The sequence below is a fragment of the Sinocyclocheilus grahami genome, unplaced genomic scaffold (genome assembly GCF_001515645.1).
Source record: "Sinocyclocheilus grahami isolate Dianchi unplaced genomic scaffold, SAMN03320097.WGS_v1.1 scaffold12.1, whole genome shotgun sequence".
Lineage (NCBI taxonomy): Eukaryota > Metazoa > Chordata > Actinopteri > Cypriniformes > Cyprinidae > Sinocyclocheilus > Sinocyclocheilus grahami.
This window is the reverse complement of record NW_015505191.1, coordinates 1,521,737-1,541,806: the sequence shown is the minus strand read 5'-3', so window position 1 is coordinate 1,541,806 and position 20,070 is coordinate 1,521,737. Positions and strand designations below refer to the sequence as shown.

Sequence of the window (20,070 nt, the reverse complement as noted above, 5' to 3'; positions counted from 1 at the left end):
CACAGGCGTTCTTTAAGCATGCTGAGGAACGGCTACTCAATGTTACGTGTATGCTCCGAGCTCTGTTCATCTTGTTCATCTTAATCACCACTCCCCACGTGCCCCCAAGCCCCACCCTTCATCTCCATTCTCCCTTTGTCCTCAGACAGCCCCTGGAATATTGCTTCCATCAGCTGCCCTGTATAAACCAAATAATCTGACAGGGAAGGTGAATATTTATATGACAGAGCTCACTATCAATGCTGATGTCATTGTAAGTCCTCTCTCTGTCTGCAGGCTGAAGAAAGGAGAGCGGAGGAGGAGGAGAGAAGGATGCAGAGAGCTGCAGACCACCCATCTGAGCGCCTGTCTTGTCTGCTGGAAAAAGGATTGTAAATTTCTTCCCAAAGTGAGTCGTCATTCCTCTCTTTTTGCGCAATTGCAGCATCTGGCTTTCATTATCTAGAGGGTCATTTCTGGAAATCGACATGCTTTGTGTATCACGTAGACAATAACATCTTGCTGGCTTGGTCTACTGTGTCTAAACATTAGCATATGTGGTACTAGCTGGGCTAAAGAAACATCTGGCAGCTCCTTTGTTTAACACAATAGATAAATATTGCATTCCTGAGTCCAAATTATCAGGTTATTGTTAGTCAAGAGCCTGTGTTTATATTAGCTGACAGTACCATGTGAATAAATTAACATCCTTGGTTCATAAAACGTCAGTTTATAACTTTCTAATTGAATTCCTTGATATGATATTCATGGTAACAGTAACATTACTGTACGCAGAGCTGCAAAATCAGTATTTTCACTGTCAACATTGCAGTACCTATTTACTAAAAAAAAGCCCTTTCTGGTTTATTAACATTTACAGTGGTATAAAATGTATCCAGAAGTTTCAGAAAAGCCTTATATATGGTGGAAATCTTCACTAATGACAAATCAACCTGTTTTATACAGATGAGGTTTGGTAGCTGTTCATTCTGCGCAGATTCATTGCTTGAACACACCCTCTTTATCGTGCTGTGTTTGAAAGTGTCATATTTTGAAGTGTATCGAAATGGGCTTTTTAATATAAAATACTCCAATATTTCTTTTCGTATAATTGCTAATAAAAAAACTCTGTCGTCGCCAACTAGTAAATCACCAAAACTCAAATGTTTCTACTTAGATGTCTCTATAAAGGTGATTCCCTTCAGTAATTTCAGACACAAAGGCAGCTAACAAGAGGCATTCACGATGAGCTCAGAGCAATGTTGTTAACCAGGACAACATCACATTAGGCATGCGGTAATAACTTATGGCTGTGAAATGAATTTTTAATAGACCTTGTTATTAACACTTCAGTGCGTGCAGAGCTATGTCTCTGTCAGTCCATCACAGCTTGAGTGCTCAAAATGTTCAAAGACCTGATAAAAGTTATTCAGATAAGTTACTCTTATTAACATATTTATTTAAAACCTGATGCTGTAATCACACTGTAATATAATGATTTGATAGAAATTAATATTCTTAAAATGAATGAGCAATTGCATGAGGTATTGATATTAGAGGTTGCATTGATCAATATTGAGTGTTTAATTGTTCATGCTCATTTTCATCTAGTTTTGTTCAGATCACCTTTGTGCCATCTAACATTATCTTTAAAGTCCCACTGCCGTTACTAATTTGATCCCTTAAAACTCATCTTTGATAACCAAAATTACCTACTTAATTGTTATTTTTCCCTTTAAAAATAAATTGACTTGAATATAACTTGAATAATACACACTTTATTTAGTATACGTGGGTCAAGAATATGCAAATTAGTCCCCGCCTCCACTCAACCACACCAGCTCGGACTACCCGCTGCTTCACGTTCACTCAGTTAACTGAAGTTGAAAATGCTACACAATGGCAAGTGCCAGTATTTGATGAATTCAACCATATGTTTGAACCAGAAACTGATTCTGAAGAAGAAGAGGAAGAGCTTATTATAGCAGGTCATCTATAAGTTGATGTATCAGACTATTAATGCATCTTAATGTAATGCTCTCTACAACGTTGGACACAAAACAGTAATTAATATCAGTAGCCTTTGGCTTGACTAACTTATCAAACAGCTAATATGTTACAAAAGTCATATTCCAGTTTGCCATTTCAAAAATCATTTCAAACTTTGGTAGAAACACTTTGCTGCAAGTTGACAGGATTAGTTACACGTTTGTGAAGAAAGGGCAGTTTCATGCCACAATTTTTAAGACTTTGGTAGGCTACACTGCAGTTAAGGGGAAAATGCAAAGCCATGGTGTTGACTGATGAATTTGCACAAGGTTTGTCATATTAATACCACCAGACAGATATGTAAACAATGTTATAAACCCTATTTTCACCACAGAGGGTCTTCAGAAACACTAATAACTTAATAACACAGTTATTAGCAAATCCATTTTGTGTACTGTACATTCAAATTTACTTTTAGTATCATAATCGGCATCATCTGACTGAATAACTAGGAGTTCTATTTTGAGTTCTTGTAAACGGCCATGCATGTTAATTTTAGTTGAAAGCTAATTGTTATGAAATGCAAATTATCTCTGTTGCCATCGGTTGAATGTGTTCTGTTTCTTTCTCTAGGCTGGACAATGGTCCATGTGCATGGACTGAAAACACCACAGAGACTTTAGCAACAATAGCGACAATGATCAGAGTCACACCCAAGCTTCACAGGGTGGGAGAATACAGCTTCACTGATCTTTGACTATGGCAAAATAGGGACTGCATTAGCTTTTGATATTCTATATGTTCATAAAGTAATGTGAGTCTAGTCCTAAACTCTGTGGTCTGCAGTGCACACGCTACAATTATTTGACTCATAGTTCTTCTGTCTTTTCTTGTCTCAATGCATCCTTTTTAGTTTTCATCTTGTACTCCACCTTATAATTGTCACTACCTCCAGGCGAGGGTTTGAACAAAGCATTCCTAGGGAAGACCTACTTAGACACAGTTGCTTTCTCACGCTCTCTTTTCTTTCCATATAGCTCTTTTCACACAGACATGCTCACAGTTTGCCATCATACGATGCATCCAAACGTATGACAAGTCCAACCTGCTGTTAATCACTATTATGTGACAGCCAGTGCTTGAATGAGTAATTGCCTCTACACTGCAGATATATGTTTCAGTGTGTACCTTTTAAAAGGTGATGTCATATAGGGAGATGTCTTCTGTTCAAGACAGCAATTAGCATCTGACCACATTTTGGATATAACATACAGCAATGGGTTGTGCCATTTGCACACAGTTGATTGATATGTGGAGTGTGTCACGTAGCTCACGAAGAGGCCAGACATCAATGGACATGTCTCATTTGCCAGAGGTCACTCAGCAGGACTACCACAGACTCTCAGGCCTCCACTATACTTCTTCTTTCTCGGATGCGGAGGACTGTTGCGATATCACAAGCACAAGCTCGTCCTCCTCCTCGGACTATATCGGAATAGACTGTTGACACTTGTTGTGGTTTCAGACTTTTGCGGGTTACTCGCATCTTGTGCCAAATATTGCCATTCTTTTTGGCTCCCTCAAAATGTGACAGTGTGACAGTGAAATCTGCTTAGCCTGCCCAAATTAAACTAATGAGGTCTTTGTCTTGACTGTGTGGAAAGGGGATGTGCTCTCATCCACAATGTTCCACAGTTCAGTTCCTGCTCAATTTGAGCAACAATCCCATTATTGTCAGGGAAAGCAACGTGTCTATTATAACATAGCTGAAATATGGATGCTGAAATTGGAACTTCATTCGTCTAGAATCACCTTTTCTTTTATCATTCTGGATAAAAGAACATTGGTTTGGAAATTGGAATGTTAATACTACAAATAAAGCTTAATGGTTTCTCCCGGGAGGAACAAAAACCTTCCAAATGAACATTGTGATATAATGATGCTGTTGAACAATTGGTGGCTGACTAAATACTTTTTTTCCCCACTGTATATATATTAAAAAAAGAAGGTATATTTATATACGTGGCTCGTGAGCGTTTTTCCTATTGATCTATTTATCCTCCAAGAAAATGTTTTAAAGATCTGATTACGCATATTGCTAAAGCCATTATAGAGTCTTATCAAAAGGGTTTAATAGTAATTACTTGCTTGCTGTGTTGCTGCATTTAAAGTGATAGTTCACCGAAAAATGAAATAACTGTTATAATTTACTCATCGTCATGTTTCAAACCTTTATGGCTTTCTCTTTCTTCTGCAGAACATAACAGAAGATATTCTAAAAAATGTTGGGGTAACACTTTATTTAAAGCCTTTATGTATAATGCTAATTATTCATAATCTGCATTGTAATACATTACATCTTGTCGTTAATAATTATAACTGAATTTAAAATGCATAGTGTAACAATGAATTGACAAGTGTTATAATGTATTAACTGTGGTTACACGTATTCATAAGATTGTACAATGCATTATAAGGTGCATTAAGGTAGAATTAATGCATTAAAACTACTTAAATAATGCATTATACATAAATGCTTTAAGTAAAGTGTTACCAATGTTGGTAACCAATCAATCACTTGTTCTTGGCCATAGACTTGTAATTGTATCGTAAAAAAAAGCATATACAGTTGAGGTCAAACTGTAATCAAAAGTTTCAGAATCTGCAAAATGTTAATTATTTTACCAATATAAGAGGGATCACACAAAATGCATGTTATTGTTTATTTAGTACTGACCTGAATAAGATATTTCAGATAAAATATGTTTACATATAGTCCACAAGAGGAAATAATAGTTGAATTTATAAAAAAATATTTGAAATATGGAATTTAAAAATCAGGGTAAATTTAACTTATTTTGTCTTCTGGGAAACATCTAACTATCTTCTGTATAGCCTCTAAAAGGCAGTACTAAATGAAAAATATATATATATTTAGGCAAAATAAATGTACACATCTCCATTCTGTTCAAAAGTTCTCACTCCCATTTGAAGCATTTGGACCTTCTGTAATAGTTATGACTCCCTCAGTTGTCCTGATTCAGGTCAGTACTAAATAAACAATAACATTCATTTTGTATGATCCCTCTTATTTTGATAAAATAATTAACATTTTGCAGATTCTGAAACTTTTGACCTCAACTGTATTGACAAAGAACCCTACAGCCTTTTATAGAACTCACAGAACATGTACATTTTTGTATTCTACTACGCTACTTTTCCAATGATTTCCTTAACAATGAAGTAACAGATTGGTATTTTGTGGCTTTTCTTAGTAAGAACTGATTGTTGGCAATGTCAGCTTGTTATCACACTGTTCTGTAAAAATGTTACATTAGCCTACTTTTGATTGGAGTCTCAAAGACCTCGGACATAGGCCTACAAAGTGAATAAACATTAGTTGTTTATTATGATTTCTTCAATAATATTTTTTCTACAATGTGTTTTTCAAAATGACTATCTATTAAAAATTATTAATAGCCTATAGCTAAAGCTAGCCTACACTTTCCAGCATAAACAGTGAGACTCCGGAATACCCAAACATAAAAAAAAATATGAGAGGTAATTCATTCTGCTGTTCAAAATTGTATTCCAATTGAAATTTAGAGAAAGTTCTGCTATTAAAGTGAATGTAGGAGTTTTCCAGTTGTCTTGCCCTATCCTCATATGGGACAGTGTGTCACGGGCAGGGGGGAAAAACGGAAGTATGCACTTCAGTGAAAGTTTTTTCCAGGTAGTGAGGTTGGGCTAAACGGTCCATTTAAAGTGATAGTTCACCGAAAAATGAAATAACTGTTATAATTTACTCATCGTCATGTTTCAAACCTTTATGGCTTTCTCTTTCTTCTGCAGAACATAACAGAAGATATTCTAAAAAATGTTGGGGTAACACTTTATTTAAAGCCTTTATGTATAATGCTAATTATTCATAATCTGCATTGTAATACATTACATCTTGTCGTTAATAATTATAACTGAATTTAAAATGCATAGTGTAACAATGAATTGACAAGTGTTATAATGTATTAACTGTGGTTACACGTATTCATAAGATTGTACAATGCATTATAAGGTGCATTAAGGTAGAATTAATGCATTAAAACTACTTAAATAATGCATTATACATAAATGCTTTAAGTAAAGTGTTACCAATGTTGGTAACCAATCAATCACTTGTTCTTGGCCATAGACTTGTAATTGTATCGTAAAAAAAAGCATATACAGTTGAGGTCAAACTGTAATCAAAAGTTTCAGAATCTGCAAAATGTTAATTATTTTACCAATATAAGAGGGATCACACAAAATGCATGTTATTGTTTATTTAGTACTGACCTGAATAAGATATTTCAGATAAAATATGTTTACATATAGTCCACAAGAGGAAATAATAGTTGAATTTATAAAAAAATATTTGAAATATGGAATTTAAAAATCAGGGTAAATTTAACTTATTTTGTCTTCTGGGAAACATCTAACTATCTTCTGTATAGCCTCTAAAAGGCAGTACTAAATGAAAAAAATATATATATTTAGGCAAAATAAATGTACACATCTCCATTCTGTTCAAAAGTTCTCACTCCCATTTGAAGCATTTGGACCTTCTGTAATAGTTATGACTCCCTCAGTTGTCCTGATTCAGGTCAGTACTAAATAAACAATAACATTCATTTTGTATGATCCCTCTTATTTTGATAAAATAATTAACATTTTGCAGATTCTGAAACTTTTGACCTCAACTGTATTGACAAAGAACCCTACAGCCTTTTATAGAACTCACAGAACATGTACATTTTTGTATTCTACTACGCTACTTTTCCAATGATTTCCTTAACAATGAAGTAACAGATTGGTATTTTGTGGCTTTTCTTAGTAAGAACTGATTGTTGGCAATGTCAGCTTGTTATCACACTGTTCTGTAAAAATGTTACATTAGCCTACTTTTGATTGGAGTCTCAAAGACCTCGGACATAGGCCTACAAAGTGAATAAACATTAGTTGTTTATTATGATTTCTTCAATAATATTTTTTCTACATTGTGTTTTTCAAAATGACTATCTATTAAAAATTATTAATAGCCTATAGCTAAAGCTAGCCTACACTTTCCAGCATAAACAGTGAGACTCCGGAATACCCAAACATAAAAAAAATATGAGAGGTAATTCATTCTGCTGTTCAAAATTGTATTCCAATTGAAATTTAGAGAAAGTTCTGCTATTAAAGTGAATGTAGGAGTTTTCCAGTTGTCTTGCCCTATCCTCATATGGGACAGTGTGTCACGGGCAGGGGGGAAAAACGGAAGTATGCACTTCAGTGAAAGTTTTTTCCAGGTAGTGAGGTTGGGCTAAACGGTCTGGGGTTCGCATATAAAACCTACTCCAAAAACGACTTCTTCATAGCGTATACACACACACACACACACAGACTCTGTCTGTCGAAGTCAAGATGCTCGGGAGCGATGTACTGTTGTGCTTCATCTTCTACAGCACGCTTCTAATCTTAAAGATGTACATAATTGCCATCTTCACGGGCCAAGTGAGACTTCGGAAAAGGGTAAGTTCTGGAACTTTTTATTCATATGCTACTTATTAAAATAGTTTTCATGCTACTGTATCAAATACACTGACGCGAGAGAATCGCTGCTTCTCGTGCCGTATTTATAATGGAGGAGTTTCTCGTCGCGTCGAGCGTGTGGAGTGTTTTCTTTTGAATAGAAATCTGCATACATACTGCAGCTGTCTGGATTAACTTCAGAAATTAAAGTAGGTCAGAGATGTGTTTTTATAGAATGACGTGACATCTAGATGAGATGTATGAGCTCTAAAACAGATTCATGTATTTGACAGGCGTTTGCTAATCCAGAGGACGCCGATAGACACGGAGGTGTGCAGTTCTGCCGAACTGATCCATATGTGGAACGCTGTAGGAGGTAAACACAAGAACACACACTTGTGATTTGATTCTGTAATGCAACTAATTTGAGCAAAACATTGGTATAGCCTAGGCTAAAAAAATGCTAACGAATGCATTTTTTTGCCATGTTACATGTATGCCGCTATTAATAAATTAACATCAGCAATACAAATGAAACAGCTTTACCAACAATAGCATAAAACAATATCAAATATAATACATTAATTAAATGTAACCTTTCAACACTATACAAATATCAATTTGATCAAGACATTAAGATACATATTGAAAAAGGAAGTTCCTGCGAGAAATATTTGTTTTTTTATTTGTTACATTTTAATGTAACATACCTATGTATTAGTTTTGGTATGCTGTCACTGTAATTTTGTTCAGTGAATTTCTGGCATTTTTTATAAATATAATCAGATTTTTTTTTTTTTTTTTTACTTTGAAGATTGTATATTTTCCACTATTTCCATTTAGATGTTTTCCATTCATCTTCAAAAACTTGTTTTCATTTTTCTGTTCACATGGTTTTATTTTCTAACTGGGGAATGTTTTTAAATTAGTGTTAAAAACTTTGCGTGTCTATTATTGGGAAAGTTAAGCTTCAGTCTCATTCCCAGTGAACCCATTTAGTTGAAAGAGAAAAAAACTGCAGGATGTCTGGCAGGTTTCCTTTAGTTATTTTTTAGCACTATCGACATTTTCAGAAAAAGAATACTGGTATGACAGATGTGTGTGAAAGTTCACAGGTCTACAAGTAGGAAGCATGATTAGTCCACATGAGACTAGCGAAGATATCTTTATTTCCCCATTTTTATTATTTTTAGTCAAAATTAAAATAGGTATGCATTCTCCATGCCAGTTAGCTCGAATGTGTTTCCACAGTAGACCTTTCTCAGTACCTGCATTTGTGTATGTGAGAGCATGAGAGAAAGAGAGACGATGTATTATGAGACTACACACTTTAAAACAATCATTGGCTGCCTGTAGGGAAACATTCATTACTTTAAGCTGCAGTGTGCTGCATGTTTTTGTTTGGCGGTTTCGAACTTATCTTTAGAAAACTTGCCTGCTCTGCCCAGTCACAGCCCACTCCACTCTACATCTGCACAATGTGAAAACAATGAAGATGTTATTTCAGTAGACTGCTCTGAAATTACTGAATTTATATAGTGGCACTGGAAATTCACGTTTCCTGTAAATAAATTCAAGTTTATTTGTATAACGCTTTTCACGATACAAATCGTTGCAAAGCAGCTTTACAGAAAATTACGTTTCTACAATATATTTAGTTGTAGCTTATCAGTGGCAACTGTCAGTTAATGTACAAATGGCAGAAATGTACGGAGAAATCAATTAAATCAATAAATCAAAGGTATTCACTGATGTGATCTTGAGGACCTGAGAAGGGTAGTTTGTGGCTGCCAGATTAGTAAGATACGGTAGGTTAGCAGCAGCAAGTCCTGACAAGACCGTGATTTGACCTTAATTGCAGTGCATTCACAAAGGTATTTCACTACAACCCTGTGGCTAACAAATATCTACACGTGAACAGAAACAGGAAGACGGCGTTAAATAGAACTAATGGTTAAAAGTTCTTGTTTGGATCAACAACTTTACGTTGACATGTCAACAAAAATGATTTCAATGACAAACAGACACATTCTTCATCTTTTGAGGCACTTACAGAAGGAAAAAAAGTAAATATACAAGACATTTCAAAGATCATTATCTTATATTAACATTATAATAAATCAGCATAATCTTTATTATTATGTTTTATTAAAATAATTATTAATATTATTTAGCTGCCAAGCAACAGATTAATAATTGAAAAGATGTGTGGTCACAGTGGTGCATATCATCTATTTTATGATCTCTTTAAGCCTGTTGCATACAATCAGATTTTATATCAGGATCTAAAGCTAGAATATTTTCTAATGAAAGTTGTAATTAACACATAAGTGAAAGTTATTTCCTCTTTGAAAATTGAATACCAGCAGGAAATGGCTTGTAATGGAACGCCCTTGTTGCGATAAAGAGATGAGGAAGAACCTGTGTAATGCAGGATTTCACAATGATGACCAAGTACTGCTATGTAGCTATACGTGTTGAGTTAATACAGGAAAATTTGACCATAATGTGGTGATATGAATGACAGCATAGTAGATTCACTTATTTTGAGTGGGTAGCTACAGGAAGTACTTACAGCTTCCTATTGCTGTGATTTGTTCATGAGACAGCCACTGCCATGGCGCACTGTGAGAGTGATTCAGAGTGAAAGTCAATTTATATTGCAAGATCGTGTGATGTTGGCAACGTTTACTGTCCAGGCATGCTGCCATTAGACAGAGCCAGACAGTTTACAGCTGAAGTCCTGATCAAAGTGTACATTCCTCAGCTCCTTGGTTCTGAGAAAAGCAGTTTTCCATATGTATATCCACAGTCTGGAACATTCAAAATACCTCAAAGGACCATTGAATCAAATACAGTTTTTAGAGTATAACATTACCTAGAAGTAGTCAAAAGAAAGGCTCAAAGAACAATGTGGAAATAGGTGAGGGATTTACATTTACATTTAGTCATTTTGCAGACGCTTTTGTCCAAAGCAACTGGGGAAACAATTGGGGAATACATAAAGCGATTCTTCTTAAAGAGGCAAACAGACACAGGAAGTGCTCGTAATACCAAGTTTCAGGCATTTGTTCAAATAAGTACAAGCTAGAAAGGGAAGGAATAAATAAAGAGAAAGACAAAGTTTTTTTTTTTTAATTTTAGGATGAAGTCAAGTAGCGTCGAAAGAGATGAGTTTTCAGCTGTCGCTTGAAAATTGTCAGGGATTCAGCATTCCGGATAGGGGTGGGAAGATCATTCCACCAGCCAGGAATAGTGAACGAGAATGTTCTGGAAAGTGATTTTGAGCCTCTCTGTGATGGTACCACGAGGCGTCGCTCACTAGCGGATCTCAGACTTCTGAAGGGGATGTAAATTCGTAGTAGTGAGTGGAAGTAGGCGGGTGCTGAGCCTGTGGCTGTTCTATATGCAAGCATCAATGTCTTCAACTTGATATGAGCTGCAACCGGTAGCCAGTGCAAGGAGATAAAGAGAGGTGTAACATGGGCTCTTTTGGGCTCATTGAAGACCATTCGTGCCGCTGCATTCTGAATCATTTGTAGAGGTTTGATTGTGCTTGATGGAAGTCCAGCCAGAAGAGCATTGCAGTAGTCCAGCCTAGAAATGACAAGGGCCTGGACAAGAAGTTGTGCAGCATGCTCCGTTTGAAAGGGCCTGATCTTTCTGATGTTGTGCAATGCAAACCTGCAAGATTGAGCAGTCTTTACAATGTGTGAAGTTGGTGGGGTAATTGTAGAATAACCTAGCTGGATGATCATGCTATCTATCATGCTGTAGAGTTGGAGTAGCAGGGAAGACAAGAAGCTCAGTCTTCACCAGGTTGAGCTGTAGGTGATGTTCTTTCATCCATGCCGAGATGTCCTCCAGGCAGCCTGAGATCCGGTTCAAATGAGTGATAGAGCTGTGTGTTATCAGCATAGCAATGGTAGGAGAAGCCATGTGCCTGTATGATGGGACCCAGTGATGTAGTGTATATGGAGAAGAGGATGCGTGGTCAAAACTGGAAAAGAACTTACTCACCATGAGCTATGTCTAAACAATCATGATCATGCTATGCTAAACATCATCATTCATAAATGGCAACAAAATTGTTTGTTTGCTATACATTACCAAATACACATCCTATTTGTTTTCAACAGCTTTGAGCAGTTTTCCTTCTCTTTCCTCTACACTATCATATACATTTTTAATTGTGGTTTACCTGCATTAATTTTTGAACTGTGTGTGTGTTTTTTCTTTATTCCAGAGCACACGTCAATGACATGGAAAACATTTTACCCTTTTTATTTCTCGGAGCCGTCTACTCCATGACAGGACCCTCGTATGCAGTTGCACGACTTCATTTTCTGGTCTTTTTCCTGGGTCGAGTTCTACACAGCATCGCATACTTGTTGGCACTCAAAGCACCGACACGTTCATTCGCCTATGTCATCGCTCAGGTGCCTTGCGTTTCAATGGCAATACAGATACTCATGGAAGTAGCCTCGTTTGCATGACCATCTCAATAACGGACTTCTGTGATTGGTCAAGACTTATGATTACAACTGTGATGCAGAATGCTGCTTTATGGACTTACAGCATCTCAACAGTAACAGAATTCACATTTCACTTTAACATTAGACTTGATGATTTATGACTGACAATTAATAACTCTGTTCTTAAATCCTAACATTCATTGCTGTCATTTTAGGACTGGACACTATAGTTTGTATTGTGTTTTTATGTGCATTGTCATTTTAGCATTCAAATGAAGGTTATTTAATGTGATTTATTTTCACAATCAGGTTTGCATATACTCAGCATATTTATATATTTGATACAACAACTCCTTGAATGGACATTGAGTCTGTTACTTACAAGACTTTTGGTTCAGTGACCACCAGCTTTTCATTTTCATACTGCAAAGCTTACATAAGCAATAACTGCCGAGGTCAGTTCAGAGTCCACGTGACTGTTCCACAATAACTTTCCATACTTGTAAACATTCCTCTGTTATTAGACCATAAGCCCTGCAGAGCCCAGGCTTTTCAAATGTATTCGTTAAATATACACCGTTGCGCAAACGCTGTCCTTCCTCTTTGTCCACCAGGCTTTGGGTTTACAGCATTTCAAGAACAGCCGGGTGCTTTCACTTTGGTTTTTATCCTCAAGAATGCTGGTTTTGGTATAATGTTATGGTTGTGGTAATTCACCACACAGTGCTTTTGGTATTTACATTTGAAATATTTTCTGTTTTCAAAGTGTAACTTATTGTAATTTTTATATCACTTTTTATACAAGTGATATTAAAGTTTCTAAAGAAATAATGAGAAAATAATAGTTTTTATATTAAAGGAATAATGAAAGGTTTTGTGTTTTCATGGGTAATTGTGATACTTTATTGACTCAAATCAAGAAATGAGAGACAAGTGGACTGCATACGTTAAAAACGAGCTAAGAAAGAACAGGACAAATAGAAATCAAAGGGCATTATAACGTGGCAGATCCCATCGTTACTTTGTACAAAAAGGAAAGGAAAAAGACTGACAGGAAAAGATAGATGGGTTCAAAAACTTCGTGAGAAAGGCATGTTTTTGCTTAATCTTAAAATTAAAATAAACCAGACATCCAGAACTATCACCGATACCACGTACGTCCTGACTCAATCTTTAATTGGTTTGATGAAAACACCACTGCCACCAATGGTGGAAGTAAATCAGAATAAATATGTGAAAGGGCAGCAAAAAAATGATCTTGCTGGAGAACATGAAGGAAAGTGAGTGTTTGGATTTACTTGTGAACCTATAATGACACATCGTCATCTGAAACATGCCCTTGCTTGTCATTTTCCCTGTATGCATAAATGTCTGCATACATGCCTGTGTGCTCAGAGATTAAATCTACAGAAATATTCATAATACTGTGATAAACTGTCATATCCTGTTATAAAAAGAGCTTGTCAGTGGGGCAGTACCCTTAAAGGGACAACTTTGTACCTTATATACCCTAAAAGTTGCATATTATCTTTACACAGCTGCGTTAGGGCTGCTCTGTACCTGCTCAAAATTCAGTGTGAAGACACCAAAATCAAAGCCAGGCTAAATTATGCCTGCTCAGCCCTACTTCAAATTGCACATTTGTAATTGCTGTGGAAATGCACTTAAACCACCTCTGAGCAGCATTAAAGAGTCAGTTTAAAGACACCTAAATGCAGCTTCAGAAGCACTTTCGTGCCACCTTTGCAGTATAAAATTGGAGTGATAATATGTAGCCTACCCTTAAGGCCCTACTACGAACCTTTTAGGAGTAAATAAGGCACAGTACAAATGTATTCCTTTAAGGGTACTGCCTCAGTGATGAGCTGTTTTGAGTGTAGCTACTCTAAATGATTTATTATAAATTATAATTAATAATTAAATAAAACAATTATTAATTAATTAAATAATGCCAATAAAAAGTTTTTTTTTAAAGTAAAGTAAAAAGCCACAATTTAAAACTATGCAAAATTATTTGACAATATTAATCTATTACAGATCTAACAATGATCATTTTGAACGTTTGGGCCAAATGTGGTTGATAGCTGTCACATTTGGCCAAGGTATGGCATGGCTGGGCACATATGGGCCACATTTTCACCATATACGTTTTGCCATGCCTTTAGAATTGGAGGGAATTTTCTTTTGGATGACAATTTGTTTTGAGGTATTGTTTTGAGGTCCAGATGACAGCACACGACTGAGAGCCATATGTGGCTTGGCTATGGGACACCATGGAATATGTCAACCTATGGTTAACATTTGGCTTTTATTTGGAAAACACCTGTTATAGTCATGTGTGGCAGGTTAGTGGCGGTCCACATCTCAACCCATTCAGCAATGCTATTGGTTGCTTTGTGTCTTCCCTTATTCCTATTGGTGGATTACTGAAATTTTGAAAATATATCCATTATTTCCCACTCTGCTTCCTCTCTACCTGGTTTTTCGGTAAAACACCATGTCATCAAAGACTTCAGGGTTGCACCTAGCTATGTCTAGCTACATTAATCCGGATACATTTGAAAATGTCATTTTCGTTTCAAAACACTCCCCGTCTACACTAGCGTTTTTAAGCATTTTCCCATAAGTTTCTCATCTGAAACGGCGGAAAGCATTAAATTAGCCTTACTGTGCATAAAACATCATAAAAAGCTCAGCCTTACTGCGCATAAAACCTCATAAAAAGCTCACTGAGATGATACAGTGCTCACTGTGATGAACAGACACGTATTCATGCAATTCATCTAGCAGGATCATTTTATTTACGAAAATATCCCACCATGCAGGTTGTTCAACAGTGATGAAAACGGGGCAGGGAGGGATAAATAGCCAATTGTTTAGCTTATAAACAAATAAATAAAACATTAGAAAAAATATATATATTGTAAATAAGCTGTGAAAGGACCTTTATAAAGTAGGCCTACGTGCCATTATCCCTCACAGCCTTGTTTTCATCCTCGCTAAATTCAATATGGCGTCTATAACCTTGATTAAGGTCTTGTTAGGGGTAGGGATGGGCTTCAGAGATGGGGACCAATCAGGTTGCATCTTCCTCACGAAGACAGCCACGCGGACTATTGCTGCGTTCAAGTTCTCCTGGGACTTCAGGAGTATGGAGCCAGAATGATCTCAATAATAATTCACGCAAAAGACGCATGCACACATGCATAACCCAATTCACGTGCATGAGAAATAATTCACATGCACGAAAAAAAATATATATTCACAAAAACCAATTCACATGCACAAAATAAGAATATATATTCATAAAATACGTTTCACAAATGCAAAACACAATTCACAGATGTACAAATGTGTACAACATTTTTGAATGTTAAAAATTCACGAGTTTATCATGGGCTGTGAATGTGAATCGCCTTGGATTTGTGTGTGATTTGTTTGAGACCTTCCTGGCAGCGAACTACTGCCAGCGGGACACTCGTACTCTTTAGCCAATCAGATTTGACCATGTCTGTCGACCAATCATAACCCACTGTGGGCGTATTAATCGCGTGCCCTGGGCGTGCCTACCTGGATGCTGACGTCATCAGCGCGAGACCACCGTTCAAGTTATGATTTAGCAGAGATAAGTGCAGTTGATAGTTTAAAGAATGTTTGTTTTGTTTATTGTTATTGTATGTAGAGATATATATATACATACACACATGGACATTTATATATGATGGAGATGTGATTGGTAAAGTGTATATTTTGTCATATGCATTTTATTGTTCCCCATTTGAGTGTGTAAATTGATACTGTTCAATAAAAAAATACAATAAAAAAGTGCAGTTGGTCGTTTTATTTCAGTTAACTAGCCAAGTACAGATTTATCGTTTTATTTGTGCATGTTTACTTAAAACTTGGAAGTTAAATCGGTCGTTTAGACACTCAAAAATGTGAATAATGTAAGCCAGAGGCTGCTGTTTAGAGTATTATGATTTAATATTGATTAATTCTTATGTTTATTTAATAAATAATCATTTTCCACGTGGATACCATACCACATTAAGACATTCGATTCAGAAACAGAACTCATGAAAGAGATAAAGATTAATGTGAATGAAGAAGTCTGTAACTGTCATCCAGATGTTGTGCCAAAGTGTTAGTGCATTAGTGTGTATTAACTGAACACTGCATCCTGTTGCACAAATGGTAAGTACAAACATCCCGTTGTTCATACACTGAGTTCTCATGAGGTCTATAGAATATGAAAGAGCTGTCACAGCAGAGCTTGTCTTGTGTGTAAAATCCTGTGATGGCTCTTATTCAAGTGATGTCAGTGTGATAACATGCACACATTGGAGACTGTGTACATTTCATTTAAGTTTGTTAATGCTGCAGCCTGCAGATACTATTTATTTCAGAATTGTGAGGCTGATCATGTATAAGTAACCAGATGTTGTGCCAAAGTGTTAGTGCATTAGTGTGTATTAACTGAACACTGCATCCTGTTGCACAAATGGTAAGTACAAACATCCCGTTGTTCATACACTGAGTTCTCATGAGGTCTATACATCATTATAAAGCTATGGTTATGAGGGCAGGGTCAGTGCTAAGTGGGAGCTAGACTGGACATTGGCCACCCAGTGTTAGTGAACAAAAACAGGGCAATGAGTATAATCCCTTTCTTCGTTTTGGCCAGACATTGTGGCTAACACAAGACAGCTGCATTTTTAGGAACACTATCTGTATTCATAGCAGCCTTTGTCTTACACTTTTTGACAGTTTCAACAGCTTTTTAAGTCATGCATCATTACTACGTTTTGTTTTGTTTCGTTTATAACAGGACCCCGAAGTTTTAAGTAAACATGCACAAATAAAACGATAAACCTTTACTTGGCTATATCATAACTTGAACGGTGGTCTCGCTCTGATGATGTCAGCATCCAGGTAGGCACGCCCAGGGGACGCGATTAATACGCCCACAGTGGGTTATGATTGGTCGACATACAGGGTCAAATCTGATTGGCTAAAGAGTACGAGTGTCCCGCTGATAGTAGTTCGCTGCCAGGCCAATAGTATCCAGCTGCAGACCCGCAGCACCAGCAGTTTCAGAACCACAGCCACAGAACCGGAAGTGAGGGGAGGAGCTTTAGGGTTTTTAAGGGGTAATTTGCTTTTAGTACACACGATATGTCATACTTTATGCATGTATGCATTTTATAATGACATATTAAGCATTTTATAAACATTAATCTTGTGTAATTTAGGTGTAGACCTATACAGTTATTCGTTTCATTGTATTATGCGAGTAATTTCCTGTTTGTGATATTAAAAATAATGTTTGAAACTTCTGGGGATTTTATATGAAATATACTTTAATCACAAGATTCAAAATAAATGACAATTATGGAGTACAAACGTAGCACAGTTGAATATATGTCTCTCGCATAGGTCTGAGACTGGCTTGATACCAGTTTGCCGCTGTGCTAGGTTCACCAGTATTTAAACCTCAGTTACATTGAATGGCTGGTGTAGTGTCTCCTTTAGAGTCTTTAGCCTTTGTTTGTGATATTAAAAATAATGTTTGAAACTTCTGGGGATTTTATATGAAATATACTTTAATCACAAGATTCAAAATAAATGTTTACTCCAAAGTCAAGAACACGTGCATCATACATTTTTATATATGAAAACTAAAACATTTCAATAAAACACACACACAAACAGCAGCATAATTTTAAAAGTAACAATCAAAATGTTTTTTTTTCTAATTAAATTGAAGTTTATAAAATGAACAATTCACTATTAGGCCCATTTTGTCATGACAATCCTGCATGAAAACTTACAAAATGAACGATTCACTCTTGGGCACATTTTGCCGTGACAATCTTGCATGAATTCAAATTAAAATGTATCAACTGAACAATTCACTCTTAGGCCCATTTTGTTATGACAATCCTACAAAAATGACTCCCCTGAACACAAGATGAAATATGAAGGACACTTCATATTTGTTGAGGGCCTTTTCCTTGTCCTCTTCCTCCATTATAAGGAAAAGAGGCTCTTCCACTGGCCCCCTGAGCAGATGTCTGTTTAATGGAGCCATTTCACAACTTCTGTGAGATTACTGGGATCTCCTTCATTACAGAATATTAAAGGAAAATTTAACTTTAATATTTCTTATTAATGTGTGTATATAGATAGATAGATATATATAGATTTGAGACATACCTCACAAGCGTAGCCTGTTATCCAATTGGAAGGGCATCTTGTAGGGTTTCTGCACTGTAATATACATGTATCTTTGTTCATTTCAAATTGGTCAGAAGGGGGTGCAAATGTAATGGTGTGCTGGAGGAAATGTCCAGTACCTTTCAGAGAAAACCACCTGGAGTCCACCATCTCCGTATGATTGGAATGCCACACTGGAAGACACAAACATAGAGAAATCTTTAAATATCAACTGCTACAACATCATAAATGTCAATTACTTTAACTGATAACTACTTACAGATGTAAAATCAAAGGGTGCTCCCAAGACAAGATGTACTGGAAAACAACAAAAAATAAGAATATTCTCCCTGTAAATGGCACAAAAAAACCTTCCTTGTTCCTTATTTAACAACTAAATAATCACACCAATAACTGGTTGCAAAAATGTATAGTATATCCTAAAATAAATAAAAAGTACACAGTTAAACTATTATGCAATAATAAATTGTGAGTACATATTAAACAAACAACTCACGATATTCATACCTCCACAGACAACTGCATGATGAAGTGGATTTGAAGATGACTTATTCATTTGACCAGTTTGGCTGGCTTAAACATGCTGGTCAAGCAGAACATTGCTGGTAATTGCTGTAACACTTGTTGCACTGCTGCGGCTCAGGTAATGCGTCACCTCTCTGAATCCTTACATGTCTCTACAAGAGATGAAGACACACACAATTATCTCAATGATGACAAATGGGATTAAAATAACTAAACTCAAGGTAATATTAAAACACAAACAATGAATATAACAGAGGGAATTAAAGCAAACGATTTATTTTTATGAATAATAAACGTCTTCAAAACTTCACCACAAGGCCCATTTACAGCATGCATCCGAGAATTCATCGAAACAGCCACAGAAAAAATTATATACTATAAAGTATGACAACAAATTCAAGTTTCAATATAAGATAATAAAGCCAAGCACACATTAAGTACTTAGCAGATAAATGCTTAACGTAATATATACGATAAATATCAAACATATGATAGCAAAAACATTACAGAATACTCACCGTGCTCTCTCGTTGTCAATAACTCCGCCCCTCACTTCCGGTTCTGTGGCTGCCGTTCTGATACTGCTGGCGCTGCGGGTCTGCAGCTGGATATATCTCCTGCCAGGAAGGTCTCAAAATTCACACACAAATCCAAGGCGATTCACATTCACAGCCCATGATAAACTCGTGAATTTTTAACATTCAAAAATGTTGTACATCTGTGAATTGTGTTTTGCATTTGTGAAACGTATTTTATGAATATATATTCTTATTTTTTGCATGTGAATTGGTTTTTGTGAATATATATATATTTTTTTCGTGCACGTGAATTATTTCTCATGCATGTGAATTGGGTTACGCATGTGTGCATCGCGTCTTTTGCGTGCATTATTATTGAGATCATTCTGGCTCCATATCAGCAGCGTTGAACTCGGTTTAGTCGGCACAAGATACCTTCTTATACAAGATAAGAAAATACAACAGGGTCTGTTAACTCTGCTTATAGAAAATGAAGAGCAAAGAATTCGCATCAGGTGTGTTTTGCGTTTTTAATATTTTTAAAAAGTAATTTATGAAGCCACTTTAATCTGTATCGCATAAAAACTTATTACATTACAATCCTGCCACATTCAAAAAGCTTATGTTTTGTAAATAAAAAGCCTGACAATGTCACTGCTTAATACTTATAAGTATTGTGATTTATATTTTACTTCGGCAATCGTTATAGGACAACTAAACTATAAATTTAAATAAAATGTTACCCTCAACTACAGACGTTGCATCCATCGATTCCGCCATGTTTCTCATTGACACGC

At 36.1% G+C, this 20,070-nt stretch overlaps 1 protein-coding gene and 2 long non-coding RNA genes across 4 annotated transcripts; 1 reads left to right on the top strand and 2 right to left on the bottom strand.

Moving 5' to 3' along the window:
* Nucleotides 1-7,290: 7,290 nt before the first annotated feature.
* LOC107598231 (prostaglandin E synthase-like) lies at nt 7,291-12,285 on the top strand. 2 transcript variants are annotated; one of them, XM_016289512.1, is made up of 4 exons: nt 7,291-7,518; nt 7,680-7,727; nt 7,812-7,894; nt 11,765-12,285. In XM_016289512.1, the coding sequence occupies exons 1-4, from the start codon at nt 7,411-7,413 to the stop codon at nt 12,012-12,014; spliced, it is 489 nt and encodes a 162-aa protein (XP_016144998.1). In that variant the 5' UTR covers nt 7,291-7,410; the 3' UTR covers nt 12,015-12,285. The 2 variants fall into 2 exon arrangements, with proteins under 2 accessions (XP_016144998.1, XP_016145005.1); XM_016289519.1 differs by lacking the exon at nt 7,680-7,727.
* A 5,469-nt stretch (nt 12,286-17,754) lies between these two features.
* LOC107598216 (uncharacterized) lies at nt 17,755-18,389 on the bottom strand. Its single transcript, XR_001610534.1, has 3 exons — nt 18,350-18,389; nt 18,210-18,263; nt 17,755-18,115 (listed from the first exon to the last, which is right to left on the bottom strand). It is a non-coding gene; the product is annotated as an uncharacterized lncRNA (long non-coding RNA).
* Nucleotides 18,390-18,493: 104 nt separating this feature from the next.
* Nucleotides 18,494-19,350, bottom strand: LOC107598223 (uncharacterized). The gene is made up of 3 exons (XR_001610535.1): nt 19,274-19,350; nt 18,738-18,907; nt 18,494-18,527 (listed from the first exon to the last, which is right to left on the bottom strand). It is a non-coding gene; the product is annotated as an uncharacterized lncRNA (long non-coding RNA).
* Nucleotides 19,351-20,070: the final 720 nt, after the last annotated feature.